The sequence below is a fragment of the Apus apus genome, chromosome 1, assembly GCF_020740795.1.
Source record: "Apus apus isolate bApuApu2 chromosome 1, bApuApu2.pri.cur, whole genome shotgun sequence".
Taxonomy (NCBI): domain Eukaryota; kingdom Metazoa; phylum Chordata; class Aves; order Apodiformes; family Apodidae; genus Apus; species Apus apus.
Window position 1 is genome coordinate 140,951,725 of NC_067282.1, and position 17,490 is coordinate 140,969,214.

The 17,490-nt window shown below is 44.2% G+C and overlaps 1 protein-coding gene across 1 annotated transcript in view; it reads right to left on the reverse strand.

The window, feature by feature from the left end:
* The window catches only part of CACNA1C (calcium voltage-gated channel subunit alpha1 C), a 478,569-nt gene that overhangs the window by 24,149 nt on the left and 436,930 nt on the right, over nt 1-17,490 (reverse strand). The window contains exons 33-35 of the mRNA XM_051608094.1: nt 7,962-7,994; nt 4,847-4,975; nt 1,051-1,116 (exon numbers count right to left, since the gene is read on the reverse strand). Coding sequence (XP_051464054.1) covers nt 1,051-1,116; nt 4,847-4,975; nt 7,962-7,994 — 228 coding nt within the window. The remainder of the gene's footprint in view (nt 1-1,050; nt 1,117-4,846; nt 4,976-7,961; nt 7,995-17,490) is intronic.

Genomic DNA, 17,490 nt, shown 5'->3' on the forward strand with positions numbered 1-17,490 from the left:
TGAGCTAGTTAGGTATTAAAGGCAAAACTGGCAAGTTTACAGTATGAGCCTAGTGGACTAAATTATAACTGTAATTACTGGGGGCAATTGAGATAACCTGTGATAATTCAAGAAAAGATTAGTTTTCTTTTTCAAGCTGGGGCAGGGTAGATGGTGTCTGTGAAAAGATGTGATTATAATAACAGGAAACAAATTAAAACAAGGTCACAGAGGTCAGATGAATTTTCTGTCAGCATTGTGAAACCAAGAAGCCTGTCATGTTTGAAGACCTCTGGAAGCAATTATACCATGCCATTCTATAATTTGGTCTTTGGTCCCAGGTGGCTGACTTGTCTAAGATCTTTGATTATCACCAAAGTGGAAAGTGAAACTTAGTTTGAAAAGCAGCACAGCAATCGAGGCTGGGACTGTCACAGACTGTGCCTATGTTACATGCTTTCTTCAATGGTCTGTATGCAACATCAGTTCCTTGATGAATGCTCAGGCTGGTTCCAAGTTCATTTTGCATCTGAATAGGATACTGTATTGATGCAGCTTCCTGAAAAACTGGCACAAGCATAAAGCATTGGTACACTGGATCTGATCCCATACCTACCTTCATGGGTGTAAATCAAAACCTGCACTTTACGAAGCAGTGGAAGTTATACTAGTGTGAAAGCAATGCAAGAAACCAGTTTTGTTCAGTGCAGCCTGGCCACAAGCTCACTGAAACATCTATTTTCAACCAATGAACAAGGCAGTAAATCTCCTTTTCCACTGCTTCTGGGTATTCCTTTGAAAGAGCAGAGAGCAGGAATGGACCTTTTACCGTTTGCATGTTCATGTTGCATTCTGCCCTAAATGTGTCACGGTTTGGTGAGTTTTTTCCTTTCGTTTTTCTTTTTCTTTTTTTTTCCCTTCTCAGTTTTCAAGGTTAGTTGCCATCTTACCTTACTGGGGAAAACATTCTTGTGAGCCCCTACAACCACACATTGATCTAGTTACTTTATAAGTCAGTTCCCAAAACTCTAACAGAAGACAGATGCAGTTGAGCTCTTCAGCATCACTTACCTGCATCCCGATCACGGCATAGATGAAGAACAACATCACTATTAAAAGAGCCACGTAGGGGAGAGCCTAGAAATGAAAAAAAAAGAAAAAAAAGAAAAAAAAAGAGAGATAGAGAACACTTTGTCTCCACCGAGTTCTGCACGCTGGAGTCTGGTTTTGGGAAGCTGTGCAGAGGCGGGCCTCAAACTTGGCCTCTGTAATTTGGTCAGGTAGCCACTAGGTGCCTCTACAGGCCCATATTTGCTTGCTCTCCTCGCCACCAGGCTGCTGCCGCCCAGCTCAGGCAGGCTTTAACTCTGCTCCCACTCCTAATGATGTAGCTCTGCTGCCTTCAAGTCAGTCCTGCCCTTGACATAGTGAGGAAGGCGGGGGCAAAAAAAAGCGTCTACAGCTGCTTACCAAGAGAAGGAAACCCTCATAACTAGTATTATTCTGTCACTAAGGGCAATGTGATTTTTTTTCTGGTTCCAGTCTGGTGCAATAAACCGGCAACAGCTCCCAAGATCCAAATCCAAGGCTTCTGCTACAATGGGTGGCACCATCCTAAGTACCTCAAGCATCAACCATCAGCTTTGCTCTCCGTTCAGTGTTATGTATGTGTGATAGTGTCGGCAACACCCTAAGTGTCCGTGACCAGCTGCCGAGGAGGAAATGCAGAGCCCTGATAGGCAGAGCTGCCTGGTAAGGAAGAGGCCTGTGCAATCAGCAAAGTGTTGAGTGCTATCGGTTTCCTCTGCCACCCGCAGGAATCAAGGGCACGGCTTGGGACCTCCCAGGCTCAGGCTTTTGAGGAGGAAATTTCTACTCGGTGGCTTTTGAAATATATAGTGCTCAGACCAGAGATTTCCAGACCTTGCTTCAGCGGCAATGGGTGGACACATTCATCCTGAAAACACAGTACAGTCTCTGATCTTGATTTTGAACACCCTGTTTCATAGAGAATAAAAAGCTTACAACACTATTAAAATTATATATATATATAGGATTATTTACACATTTTAAATTTACCCCAAAAATCAGCAGGGCTAAATCCTACAGGAGGAACTAAGGAAAAATTTTCACTGACCACTATGGAGATTTGACTAAGATTTGCAGAAATCATCTCAAAGAGATCTGGATCTTAAAATGGTAGAAATCCAAGCCTTTAAACAATCTCTGTAATCATAATTTTGAGGCTCAGGGACAGATTCCTCTGTGTTTTATGGGGTCAGACAAATCTGTATGTACCCACAATGTCAGTGGAGATCCACTACCTCTGAACTGGGCTGCAAACATTTTGTGCTGATCTAGCTGGGACTTGATACACCCAAGACCTAAGAAGAGCTCCTGGGAGAGTGTCCAGACAGACCTGAGGTGCATAATCTTATCAGTTCTTCTGTCTTTCAAATGAGGATGGGAAAAGTGTCTTCTCTCCTGGCTCTCTGGCCCTTCACTATCTTTCCAAGTTCTTCTGCTCAGCCCACTCATCTCCATTGATGCACCTTCCTACTCATCTCTGTCCCTTATTCCCAAATGGCTCCTTTAGCTTCCCACCTCCACCCCCACCCTTAGTCCACTCTTCTGCCTCTGTCCTCCTCTGTCTCCATCCTTCTTTGCTGTTACCACTTTGTCCTTGTGATTCCCACGGCCTTGCCTTGCTCTCAGCACCCCTCTCACTTCCTACTCCTCCCACTTGCCAGCCTGGGCTCTGTTGCTATCTCTGCAGGCGGAAACCCCACCGAGCATTTTCCCACCGCACTCTCCTCTGATGGATGCCCCAGCTTGTGTGCAAGGAATACCTGCCATGCGCTCAGCACATGGTCCTTACGATGGGCTCTGAACTCCAGCATGAGTTTGTTGCTCATGAGGCTGCCTTTTGTGAGCAGAGACACTTCCTGGAAGCATGTGGGGACATGGAGAAGAGCCTGTGCCAGACAAAGTCTGCAGGGATCCCAGATTTTGACAGTGGGAGTGGCTGAGTTAAGAGCTCTCCACAGTGACTATTCTTAGCTACTGAAGGAGCCTCCCAGTAGCTGTGAGAGGAGGAGCTTTGAGCAGAGAATACCATGTTATAAATGGCTAAAGGCTTTCAAGGGAAAATGCACTTACTTGTAGAGCTTTTGTATTAATATTTTGTTTCCTCTTCTGTGGAAGATACCTCCCTTGATACTTTCTCCCATCACCCTGCAACCCTGCCTAAAAGTGACTCTCCAGTCAAAGAGGTCTGAAGGTCACCGGCGGGAAGTACCAGGCACTCCCTTTCCCATCCATGTCATTCTCTCCAGCCAAAAGCTGTGGCAAGCTGAGTTCAGGGTAAAAGAGAGAGCTATTGCTAAAGAGGTTGGAGGGGCACAGAGGCAAGGGGAGGAGAAGCAGGAACTGGAAAGTGTGACTGTCCCTCGCATCAGGGCTTGCTAAGCTGTGCCAAGGGAATCTCATTCCTATGCACAAAGACAAAATGGTTCCCACTGGAGCTGCTCAAATAACAACCTAGAAGTTAGCAACCATGTAAGCAATGGAAAAATTCACTTGGAGTATGTATGTCTCAGAAACTGCTGTTCAATATTAGATCCTCTGGCAGTTGAGGAGTGTGCAAAATGAGAGTTCTTGGCATGAGCCTGGTGGTCTGGCTACCAAGACCACCTGAGAGTGGTACTGGAAAAGGTTCAGATTGATCACTGGTGTACACAGGTGTTACTTCTGCTGACACAGAAGTCGTGTTGATCCACAGCACTGTAGGCTTTGGTCCCAGTTTGTGTTATAGCTGGTGGAGTTTAAGTATTAAAGTGTGGATCAAATCCTTTCCCATGTGAGTCAATACAAATGCTATTGACCATTTAAAGCCTCAATCTGAAGGACCCGGTTCCTATTTCAAGACTCGCGTATTGCACAAGTTACTCTTTCATGCTTTTGTCCAGCTGTGTGTCCTGCATCTTTACTGATGTTTACAGCACCATTGCTGTCCCTGTGCTGTCTTTCTCTAACATTTTCTCTGGACCTGCCCCAGCTGACATCTAGGTTGTGCTGGCCCAGTAAATCCAGGTCAGGTGCTTGTAAAATGCAGGAATATGCTACGGTTCACCTTTAACTACCATTTTTCTATATCTGGCTAGTTTGGAGGCTGCTTTGGGAGCAACTTTTCTACCAAATAACTACCTCATGGTGTTTGTTTTCCCCTAGAGGTGATGATTCTTACCTAGTTTGGTCTTCTTTGTGTCTCCATATCCACTCTGGTACATTACCTACCACTGAAATGCAACCTGCCTCCAGGGCAAAAGCAGCAGCAATTTAATATCTTGGCATTTTTACCAGGGCCAAAGGTGCAAGGCCAAGAAGGTGAAATTCTTTCTGGATGAAAGCATGGGGGGCAGACACCTCTAATACTCACAGGAAATCCTCAGAACAAGGCCTAAGAGAAACTTAATTGAGACCCATGCCTTCCCCAGAACTGTATATTTCAATTAAAGCAATAGATATAAAATACAGCTAAAAAAAGAAAAAAAAGAAAAGAAAAAAAAGAAAAAGAGGAGATTGAAGGGTTACAGACAGGCAGTAATTGAGCTGAACTGAACTATCAAGACTATCCAGGAGGGTCTCAAGCAATTACTCATGCTTTAATGATGAAACTCATCCCCAGGCAGTCATCCCCTGCAAACCCCATTGACTTGACTCTCATTTGTGCCACATGTCACTGGTGTGCACAGCTCTGACCAGTTGCCTTTGGGCTCAGGCACTTGGGTGAAACCCCTCCCCAGGAGGCCACCAAGGGGAAACAAAAAGTGTTAGGTCTTACTTAGAGAGGTAAGTGAAGGAGTACCTGGAAGGACTTGATGAAGGTCCAAAGCAGCGTCCGGATGCCCTCCCCACGGCTCAGGAGCTTCACGAGACGCATCACGCGGAAGAGTCGGAAGAAGGTGATTGAGATGCGAGAATTTTCCTCTGCGTTCTGGAAGCCATTGGCACAGAGGCAGGAGTTACAACAGCACGGGAGGAACAGGGGCCCTGGGCCACAGAGGACGCTACGCTGAGAGCTCACTGCACTGTTCCTTGTCCTGGCACTGCTCCCTGGGCTTGCACTGCCCTGGCACCCCAGGGACAGGCTGAGGCAGGTCAAGCCCGTCCTCTCTCCCACAGCGGTGAGCCTACTCTGCAGGGGCCATCAATGTCTCTCTTCAGGTCGTCTGGACTTTTGGGGGTTAGGGATATGTTATGCTATGAACACCTTGGTTACATCTCCTCCTCACACTGAAAAGACACAGTTCTCCTTGGACGTTGTACTGAAGGAGAAAGACATTTTCCCTGTTGACCTGTCTCAGATGTTCTACTCGGGTGAGCACCTCAGCCAGCAGCTCCCCTGCATCTGGTGCCAGGCATCAGCCACGTGCTGCTGCCCCTGCTGCGAAGCAGTGGCGGGTCCCGGGCTGCCCCGGGGTGTGACACCCGGCGGGGGGACGACTGTGCTGCTGGCAGCCCGGCGGTCCCTGCGCTGCTCCGGCCCTGCTCCTGGCGGCTGGGCCTCCATCACTCGCCTCCCCGCCCCCTTGCTGCTCTGCCTTCAGGCCTTTCACATTTCTCATGACCCCTTTGTATTTCCCACAGTCTGTGCGCTGACTTCTGTTTTTATTTTTTTAAACATTTTATTTTGGCTTCGCTGCTACTGTTCGAGGGTGCAGTATTTTAAAATAGTCTTTCTCCTGGCCTGTTTTGTTTTGTTTTTCCTCTCACAGCATCTGCTTTGTCCCCTAAGCATTTTCCCCTGGGCCTGTAACCAGCTCTGACGTTCCTCAGCATTCATGTGTGTGAAGGCCACGTCTGCCTGGGCACTGCCACAGAGGCAGGCTCACCTGGGCCGTGGCAGATGCCCAAGGGGAGGCAAGGCACAGAAAATGCCCTGATCCCTGGCTCATTATCCCCCTAAAATACTGCGTGAAGCCTGCGGAGATGGTGACTTCCACTAGCAGCACTGTGGGAATGTGACCTCCTGTCATGGGGGGAGATAACACTGTCACCCTGACACTTGACCTGCCGTGGGGCAAAGAAGTGTACAGAAAACCCCTCTCTGTCCCCACCCAGGCTGCAAAGACTGCACTTAGAGTCTAAACACCACAGAAAGAGCAACATTTAGGGGGAAGAAACAGTGCAGATCACCCTCATTGTTAACTACTCACCACTGTGTAAACCAAGAGAGAACAGACCCTTTGGATTTCCTGTCACTGGGCAATGAAAACAGCAGCTGCTTGCCCGTCTGCTCCTGATGAAACCCAAGGCATGGGAATCACCCCAACACACATTTCTGGGATTAAATGTCCAGATGAGGACATTACCTGTGCTCTGTGTGTGCCCCTGTTTCCAAGCCAGGGTGAGCAGATAGGCACTCACCTCTGTTGGCCCTGGCTGGGTCTGTGCTCCAGCTCCTGCTGTGCAGCCATGGGGGTACACAGGGGCCACAACTATTTGCTAGTGCCTGCGTGAACCCCCTTGCACAGAAAGCACAGAGTTAGGTGCTCAGGGTTGCACCCCAGCTGCAGTTTGTTTGTCTGTGGTGAATGACTAGTGGATATTTTGGGTAGCTCCTCCAGTCTGCAGCAAAGGCTGATGCTCACTGCCTGTGCAGTAACCGGGTGAAAAAAGATTAGAGGAACAGGCTGTGTCAAGGAGAAATGTGAGTGCTCCCTGCATCTCACATCATTCTCATTTTCTGACTCGGACAACAGGCTGTGGGTTCAGTGAATCAGAGGGAATTGCTCTGAGGTGAAGGAGGGAATGTGGCTTCCAAGAAGTAAATAAACTGTTGCATTCAGTACTCTCAGCACTACAGTCACAGAGGGCTAACTGTAAGGTCATACATCTCTCCCAAACCTACAGAAATCCTATGTCCTCCTTTTCACTTCCTCTAAGAAGCTAAACTCCCATACCACCTAAAATAGAGTTGCGGTCAAAATTTAAAAGTTGTGTGAACAGCAGTACTGCTGTGGTTGTGATCAAAACAACAAAAAAAGAAGCTTTTTTATTCTACCTGCTGCTGCATTTGTCAGTTTGACTGTTTGCATGGCAGCAAGTGGGGGACATGGGTCCGAACAGAGGTCTTAGCATTAATTCACTTTTGTTGCTGAGAGGAGGCAGCTGCTATGGGCAGAAAAATTATCCCAGTCCTCCTAGGGTCCTGGAGTTGGGAATGTCTAAGCAGCAGATAAAATAGAACAAATTCCTCCCTGACATAAATCTGCAACTTACTGGCATCAAACCACTTAGCCAAAAACACTCACTGATACCTCAGGAGATTACAGTCATTTTAAGACTAGGTGGCTACAGATTAGCTGGTGTTGAGTAGCCTGGCTTGCTTTCTCCTGGCTTTCATCCAGCCTTTTGAAGGCATATCCTTGCCAGAGGAGGATGGTTCTACAACTGTTGGGGTGGTGTGGGAATTGCCTTGTACAGCAAGGTCGCAGAATTTGTGTGCACCATTGCATGACTTTTTTTTTTCTTTTTAATTTATTTTTATTTTTTGTGTGCAAAGTATGAACTCAAATGCTGCAGTGAATCACACTGATGAGGAACTTCAGAGTCTCAACTTTCTTATCTGGAGGAATCTCATTGCAAACTCATTCAAGTGTCACATTGCTAGTGATGCAGTTTGTTGCTAGCAAGAAATCTTATTAGGTCTAGTTCTCTCTTGGTGATTCATTAGAAGGCAGAACGACAGTTAACTTGACCAAAGGAAAGCTCAGGATGCACAAGAAATACACATGTGCAGAATATTCACAGCTCATGTGAACACCAGACTCACACCAATACATGACATGGCAGCTTCATGCACAAATAACTAGGCTGGGCTTGGAGAGAGAACTCGTGATCACAGGGAAGAGAATAAAGGAGTGTGTTAGAAAGAGTGTCACAGAAGCTGGGAGGGTGGTCTGTATTTTCGGTCTTACCATAGAGGAAGAGCATTGGGTATGTTCAGCTGGCTTTAAAGAAAGGCAGACAGAAATAAGCTGTAATAAGTCTCCAATCAAGAGCCCTAGTAAACTAGGTTTTGGGTAACACAGGAGCAACAAAATGGCAGCAGAGGGCAAAAAGGAATTTGAAAGAAATGCACAAGAGGCTGGGCTTATTCCCTAGGATGCCCAGGGTCAAAGCTGGCCATGGCAGAAGTAGGTACAACTCCCACTGAATTTGATGTAAGCTGTATGCACTACCACCACATGTGAATTGCACCCAGTATGTGCATCCAGGCAGTGGAGGTACTGGTATTGTTAAAATGTCTCTAGTATCACTACTATGAAGTTCAATACAGAGGCTGATTTAGCTCCCAAGCTCAGATCCAAGCCACGTCTGCACAGGGACCAGCCAGCTTCTAGTGCATCAGTCTGATTTGTAAACCCATAATATCACAGTGCTAAAGCAACAGTTAATATATCCCAGTTCCCTTACACATAGTTCTGGGTGATAATGCTGTTATTAAGAAAATAGATTGGGACAGTCTAATCAGCTCTTGGCAACCATACAACACCCACTGCCAGCTGTGGAAGGTGGGTTGGTAAAGCTGGTTAGATTACTGTTCCTTCACCACCTCACAGCAAAGCTCCAGGGACCCAATGGATGTGTCCTTGGAGGCCAGGCTGAGCTGACCTGAGTCCTGGTCATGCCTGGAAGAGTCTAGTTACTGCAAACACTCTGCCTGACATCCCTTGCTTAACTTTTGTGGCCATTTCCAATACTGAGAGGAGTTCTAAAAAACACCTAAGGCTGAAAATACCCTTAGGTTTAAAAAGCAGAACTGAAAATTATAGAAGCCCAGCTTTTTCGGGAGTCCTGCAGTTCAACAGTAACATAATCTTTCAGGCCTAATCTCTATCATATGCCCCACATGCCAAACCTGTCTGTCATTATTTCCCATGACTATATTATCAAAGGTGAAAGTGATGTGTTTCTTCTTCTGCCAATGGCAGAATTCACCTCTAGTGCCATGGAGGACTCCTGCAGCATGCTCCTGGTCTCCAAGGACACTGCAGTAAGCAAACTGGCATTGTCTTACCTAAATATAAACTGCTGTTTGGATGCACAGCCTATTTGGTGATAGAGGCAAATGAAAAAAATTAACACTCAAGGTACGCCCAATTGTGTAATAGTCTTTAGGGTTAACTCATTGGTTTGGTAGTGTTAGATTTCATTGTTTTTTTTCTCCTCTTTCACATGTTGGTTCTTGTGTTGTCTTTTCAGATCACAAAAAGGCAAAAGTTGGCTTGAATATCCAATAAAGAAGTGGTGCCCACAGAGACTTTTCTGACAGACCAGGCATTAATTTTGCTTTTTTTGTTGCTGGGCAAACATCTCCTTTCTGGCAAAGAGTTTTTCCACCCCATCCCCTTTCCTCTTTCTAATTTTGCAAATCGTCTTTTCTAACAACAGAAGGACCCTTATTCTGCTAGTCGCTGCATTCCTGGTAGAAGGTACAAAGCTCCATCTTCAGGACCTTTCAGGACTCTCTGTCTTTCCTGGCTGATAGTATTGGTGCATCTGTGGCTGACTAGCTGAAGAAGTCTTGTAAGTTACTGTTGAATATTATGCCTGAATTGCCATTTTGATATTGTTAGTGTTTCATCAGGAAGTGCAAAAAAATAGTAATGTAGCAGGGTAAAAAAATCAGTATAAAAAGTTATGACTATATAAGGCACTGTTGATATGTGAGGCTCAACTCGGAGGAGCTGGCATCCCATTGAAAAACTAGAAACCAAAGGTTCTGAGCATCTTCAACACTGCCAGAAAAGTGGAGTAGAAGTTGACTTACTCCTCTGTTATTCCCTGAGCTAACTGGCCTGTGTTTTAAGATGGGGTCAAATATTTAGCAATTTATATCACTACCTACAGTGAAGGCTCAAAAGCAGGACAGGAGTTTCCATTAGCACTGGCAGGTGGTGTTTGTACAAACTGGTGCTATGGGCTGAGGCTCCTGAAACACTTGTGTGTGCAGTATTTTTTGTATATTAGGGGTAAATGAACTCCCAGCTCCAGGCTGCTGAATACATTTTCTGATATCCACAAAAATTTTAGAAAGGAGCTAAATCCTACCATTTTCCACCAGAAGGTCACCATATGGACCTAAGCACAGATATTGGATAACCTGTTGCTGGGACTTTCAAGTGTGGCCATTCCTAACTATGAAGCTGAGAGAGCTAGTGCTAGATTTTCTGAGAATCTTGAGCCTCGTAAGGGATGTGGGGATGCCAACTTCAGGACAAGGACAGGCACCTGGCACCTGAGAACGTAGTCACATCAGTTCACAAGGCTGGAGGCATGGTGATGGGTATTGGGAATCAGAGTGCCTAATGGACATCTGAAGTGGGCAGGATTTCAGTACTACAAATCTCAGAACAATGTACAAAAGCAAATCCTCATCTGCTTAATGTCTTGTGAGGGAGATTTGGAGAAGCTACATCACCTAACAGAGGGCAGCTTTGGTTGTGTTTTACTTGCATTCATCTCTTCCCCTACCTGTGGTTTAACCTACAAAGGAACTTCTAGTATTTTACCCTGCTCTTGTCATTTGGGGCAGAAGTAGCACAGACATAACTGAGTGAGAAAAGGCAACAGGATGGGTAACAGGAGAGGTGCCTGAGGACTGGAGGATAGCAAATGTCACTCCAGTCTACAAGAAGGGCAAGAAGGAGGACCCGGGTAACTATAGACCGGTCAGCCTCACCTCCATCCCTGGAAAGGTAATGGAACAACTTGTCCTTGGCACTATCTCTAGACATATCAAGGAGATGGGGGTCATCAAGAGCAGTCAACATGGTTTTACCAAGGGTAAGTCATGTTTGACTAACCTCATAGCCTTCTATGAGGAAATTACTAGGTGGATAGATGATGGTAGAGCGGTTGATGTGGTCTATCTTGATTTCAGTAAAGCATTTGACACCGTCTCCCACAGCATCCTTGTAGATAAGTTGATCAAGTATGGGTTTGATGATCAGGCAGTGAGGTGGATCAAGAACTGGTTGAAAGGAAGAAGTCAGAGAGTTGTAGTCAATGGGGCAAAATCTAGTTGGAGGCCTGTGACTAGTGGAGTCCCTCAGGGGTCGGTACTGGGACCGGTGTTGTTCAATATCTTCATCAACGACCTGGATGAGGGCACAGAATGTACCCTCAGCAAGTTTGCTGATGACACCAAGCTGGGAGGAGTGGCTGACACACCAGAAGGCTGTGCTGCCATTCAGAGAGACTTAGACAGGCTGGAGACTTGGGCGGGGAAAAACCTGATGAAGTTTAACAAGAGCAAGTGTAGAGTTTTGCATTTGGGGAAGAAAAACGCCATGCACCAGTACAGGTTGGGGGCTGACCTGCTGGAGAGCAGTGTAGGTGAAAGGGACCTGGGGGTCATGGTAGACAGGAGGATGACCATGAGCCAGCAGTGTGCCCTTGTGGCTAAGAAGGCCAATGGCATCCTGGGGTGTATTAGAAAGGGTGTGGTTAGTAGGTCAAGAGAGGTTCTCCTCCCCCTCTATTCTGCATTGGTGAGGCCACATCTGGAATATTGTGTCCAGTTCTGGGCCCCTCAGTTCAAGAAGGACAGGGAAGTGCTTGAAAGAGTCCAACGCAGAGCCACAAAGATGATTAAGGGAGTGGAACATCTCCCTTATGAGGAAAGGCTGAGGGAGCTGGGTCTCTTTAGTTTGGAGAAAAGGAGACTGAGAGGTGACCTCATCAATGTTTACAAATATGTAAAGGGTGAGTGTCAAGACGATGGAGTTAAGCTTTTTTCAGTGAAGACCAGTGATAGGACAAGGGGTAATGGATACAAGTTGGAGCATAGGAGGTTTAAGATGAATATCAGGAAAAATTTTTTTACTGTAAGAGTGACAGAGCACTGGAACAGGCTGCCCAGAGAGGTTGTGGAGTCTCCTTCGCTGGAGACATTCAAAACCCGCCTGGACGCCTTCCTGTGTGATGTGCTCTAGGTGACCCTGCTCTGGCAGGGGGGTTGGACTAGATGATCTTTCAAGGTCCCTTCCAACCCCTAGGATTCTATGATTCTATGATTCTATGATTCTATGATTCAACAACAATAACAGCCAGATCAGGCAAGACAGGATCATCTGCACAATTATATCATAGAGAAAAGGGACCTGAAGTATAAATCACAAACAAATCCAGGGCATAGGAAGAGTGAGGTAGAAGGGAACCCACAGGCTAAGAGTGGGAAGAGAAACACTGAGGCAGGATGTGTCTGTGTAAAGACATTCATGGGAATGAGTCCAATGAAACTGCTTGGACAACTTTTTTCTTTTTTTCTTTTTTTTTTTTTTTCCCCTTGATGTCAAAGTGTTTAAAAAGGTAACAGAGATGCTAAGGAGCAGAAGAGGTCAAGAAAGAGAAAAGCAGGTTCTAGGAGCCAAAGTAAAGATTCAGTAGAGTAAAGGATCCCTGAAGCATCCCTGAACCTGAGGAGGTTTGAAAACCTCCTCAGAATGTTGTTGCTGGCATGTATGGATACACCTGTTGGTGTACTAGAGCACCAACATGTCAAAGAGACACGCTGCTTGAGATGCTGCTAACCTGTGTGCATCCTTAAAGCCCCTACAGGCACAAAAGTGGAAGACACAGCTCATGCCCATCATGAATTCAGGATCCCAAGTAAGGAAGTCTATGGGAAATAAAGTTTGTTCAATGGAGATACTTAAAATCTAAGAGATCACAGCAGTGAATAAGGTAACTGATAGTACTGTATTCCTGCTAATTCTGCTCGACCTGAATAGGTGGGAGTGAGGCTTACTAGTGACTATTTGCAAAGAACACACCACCTCCAGATGGGTACAGAGAGCATCAGAGTCTCCTGAATCTCCATACTGACTGACATATCAACCAATGTCTGATCTTGCCATCAAATCAGGGAAATAGTTTTTAACATGTTGTGTTTCTGGATTTCCAAATCTGGATTACAGCATGAATGCTTTGAAAGCTAGGAGAGGATACAAATTGCAGTTCAGGAGAACAAGTTTCAATGCTTCAAGTGCAATTTCTAACAGTCAGTATCATACAATGGTTATGCTTGTAATGTAATCCCTTCTGAAATTCTGAGAAGGGATGACTTGGCTCTTCAGAACTGTAAAGACAGGAGCAAAAATATGAAAAGACTAAAGACTTTGCACTGCTATGACAGTATCAAAGCACCCTGAAATATCCATGGCTTAGAATATCTTCTGGATAGACAAAGATTGTGAAGAAAGCAATAAGGTGTGTAAATAGATAGATTCCAATGAAGGTTTCAGTAGAAAAATCCTGAGAAGAGATATGGATCCCACCTCATTCCTGCAGAACACTGGAGATGGATGACCACGTTGACAGGTTTTGTGTTCCCTGGGGTTTTGAGCTGGTTTGCTGACAACTATAATGGCTATCAAGAGAAGCAGCACCTAGAAATACCTGAGGGGGAGCTCCATGAGGTTTGTACAGCACACGTGCCTGCTAAGTGTGTTTCAGTAGTTGTAGAAGCCTGACTGCCACTGAGGTGATGGTGCAGGCAGGTGGCTTTCCCATTACCAGCACAGTGGATGATAGTGATTTTTTTACACACTGAAGATGATGAGTTCAGCTCCTCCAGAGGATCCAGCCTCCGCTTGGAAGTCTAAGCGGATATTTCCTGATGTTTGAGGAATAAAATTTCCTTGCTGATATGTTTGTTTCCTTTTTATTTTCTAACAAGACTTCTTCCATTCATAGAGAGGAATCCAGTTTTACAATAAGGAATCCAACCTTTATGTTGTGGAGAACTTTGGTCTAGCTCTATCTGGGGAACATTTAAGTAGCTGAATGCACAGTGTCATTGTTGCTTTATTAGTCAGAGTCAATCTCAGTCAATGCAGTGATTCAATGGCAGCCTTCTAATTTTGCCTGGTAGCCCTATGTTTGAAGAGGTGAGAGGAAATCTGTGAGACTTTGGCACCATGATATGACAGGGTATCTTAATATTTCTCAAGAAAACAAGTGGTTAGATGCTTATGTTGCCTTTTGTGACAAACAATCTGGAATGACATTTCTCTACTGAGGAAAATACGGCTTGTGAATGAAGCTCTTAGGAGACCTCTTGCAGTAATTGGTTATTCGTGATGGATGTCTGCTGTTTCCTTGATTGCTGTTGACATTTGGAGAATGAAAAGTTACATATGAAGATGGAAGATTGGCCAGTGGTCTGTCAGCCTTCTCCCATGAGGAAGGGGATGATAGATGTTCACCTCTTGCTTTTTTCTGCTCATTGCAGGAAGGATGTTTCTGACACACTGCACTGTAGAGTTTGCCTGAGCAGGCTGTAGTGCTTTGTAGCTCCTTTGCAGTTCTAGGCTATCAGTCTTTCCTGGTTCAAATTCTTTGTATCCTCCAAGACTTCTGCCTGTTTTAGCCATACTGCATCTGTGACCTTCTTGGACAAAAAATGATGGACAGAAAGAGTAATTCTGGGGAAATGAACTCATACAACCATAGGTAAGATTTTGAGGGGAATTAGAAGCAGTTCTGTTAAGGGACACTTGACGAGCAACAGTGATTTGATTTTGTTGCTACACAAAGTGAAAAAGAACTGACAGGCTGTTTCAACTGCTTGGCAACTTTATCTTGACCAGATGTAGAAGACACAAATAGGGCAATGGCAAGCCAACAGCACTACTGTTCTGGAGACTTTTCTTTCACACATGGGATCTGCAAGGACATGAGCTTCAAAAAGCCAAGAATTTACTGGAGTATAGGAGAAAAAGAGGCTTAGAATTTATCAGTGCCATGGAGACATGATAGAAGACACTAGGCTCTCGTGTTTGCAGTGTCAAAAGTCGCAAGTGACCTCAGGAGGCTGTCTGAATAACACAAGTCTTTGTGGAGAGCTGGAAAGAGTTAGGGTTTCAAATCAACCTGGCTGCTGGCAGGTGATAGTCTGCCATTACACTGGGGAGTTACCACAGCCGCCTCCAGAGTCCTCAGTCTGCCACTGCTGTGTGTGGATTTAATCACAAGAACTCTGGAGATAATCCACCTGCCACCAAAGTCTGTGAAGTTATTATAAAACCAGGCAGAAATGTATCTGGTATTTCTCTGACAAGGAATACTACTGGATTGCAGATGGCATAATTCTCAATTCCCCAAACCTCACAGTGAAATAAAATTATTAGCAGGGGAAGAAAAAAAAAAAAGCCAGCCAAGCTGCTCAAACTCTGCAATCTTCCATTGAGCATGCAGTCCTCTGAGAATTTCTAGGAATATTTTGAATAAAACTAACTAGAATTATTTAGTTTTCCTACAAAAGTATTTCCTGTTAGAAGAATGCTGGTGCTGAAAGTGAAATGTTCTGTAGAAATATGTCAATTTTGAAAGAAAAGTTTTTAGAAACGTAAGATTGAAATCTCATGTTTTGTCCTTGCACATTATCAATCTGACCTTTCGTTTACATTAGAAATGTTATATAAATAAGAAAAAAAAGCAATCTCAGACTAAACTGTTTATACTTAAGCAAATGTTTTTCATTTTCTATTAAAATGATATTTTACTGAAAATTTTGCAATTTAAATTTTAAATTACATTCCATTTGATTCTATTTTAAAACAGAAAAAATATTACAAGGGGCTTTCATGAAGAAAAAAAATCATGCCTATAACTCTAATATGAGTGAAGCACCAGCAAGTTTTTGATGATTTTCATAAACTGAGGTTTGGTTTTAATGCCTATTGGAATAGGGCCCCATCTTTCAGGAAAACAGGGAATTGAGGTGTTAGATGCTGCCTTCACTGGGGAAAATGGAGAACACCTTGCTGATTTCCCTGGAAAAAGCCCCGAGTTGTTCCAGTGCAATGTGACATGCTCATTCTCAGCTCTGCAGAAGAGACTGAAATCACTTACACTAGGGAATTAAAAGTTTATTTGGTGCAATATGGGGAATTAGGAAAAATGTGACACCTGCCATGAAGTCTGCCATTACATTTCTGCCTGCACTGACTCATGTGGGCCAACCGACATCGTGCCAGCTCACACAAATGCAATATATATGCATTTATACTTCACATAGATTCCACATGATCTCAGATCCCATGGGGAATGTTAGCATATCCTATGCAACAAAAGCCTATTCCAAATACAGTTAATAAGGTCAAGGTAACTTTTAAAGCAAATTAGTCCTGCAGCTATCAGCTTTCCCCCTCCATTTCCTATGTATTCTAAGATTTTGAAATTCTAGAGCTTACTTTTCTAATTAGCTTCAAATATGCAAATCATACCAATTTGAATAGCTTATTAATTAATTTCATATATATATCCATGAAATTGTCAAGACAGTAATCTTACAGTTCCAAGTGCTTAAGGTAAATATAAGGAAAGTCAATTGCTTTAATTTGGTTATGCAGATTACCCTAGATTGACAATTACTGGACAGTTAATGAAAGAGTAACTTTTTTCACAGCTGAAAGCTCTATTTTTTTTTTTTTTTTTTTCTTTCAGTGACTTTCAGAAAAGCAGAACAATTGGTAAAGTGTATCCTTAATTTTCAGGATGTTTTAATAATCCTCATTAGCTCTGACTAAATTATGAGTTCAAGTCTTATGGTAATCAAGCCTGGGGGGAGGCTCCTGAAAAACAAGTAGATATTAAACACTGTCAGAGATGCAGTGCTCAACTTAGGTACAAGTGCTGGTCTGACTCAGAGAGGCAGGTGCAGATTGCTTGTGTTTTATTATTTGTGTTTTGTGGGACAGGTAGCCAAAAAAAGCCTTAGAACATCTGGATAGGAAGGCTCTGAAAATGAACAAAGCCATGGAAAGAGTTGTTGAAAGGCTTCTTGTGTACAGGACCTTTTAATTTTGTTTTTTAACAGTGGAGCCATTTTATGGATTTTCCAGTGTGGGTGTCAGCTGAGGAGAGGTTTTGCTGATTTGAACACCTCTGCCAGAAGCCATGTGTGACAGGGTGGACTTTTTTCATTCAGCTTGCCTTTTCACTTGACCAATTTTTGATCCACAGGGCAAGGGCTCGCAGAGTCCCAGCCCAGAGCAGACTGAGGGCACTGACCCCAGAAACAGACTAGACCACTAAGCAAGATGGAGAGAGCAATTGTGAAAATTTAGAGTCCCCAGGTCTTCATGTTTCTTCAGCTCTATTACCATCCATGCCAACGGTTTTCTCATTGCTGTTCTTGCATAGTCAAATGTGCCTCACTGTCTTTCCTATGCCAAAGTTAATATGGCTTTTAAACACCAGTCCCAGCAGTGTATTTATCACTGTTCTGGAAAGGGCAGTTTTCTTTTCCACTGTCTCTTTAGGAAGATTTATATTCCTTCTTACATTGGTCATTCTTTTATTTTCTTTTTCTTCCATTCTCTAGAAGGCAGGGATGGACAGAGAGAAATCTGTGGGGCTGGTTTTCCAAAAGGAACACAGCTTGGATCTAGTTTTGACTCATTTTTAATGACAGTTCTTTTCATATCCAGGTTC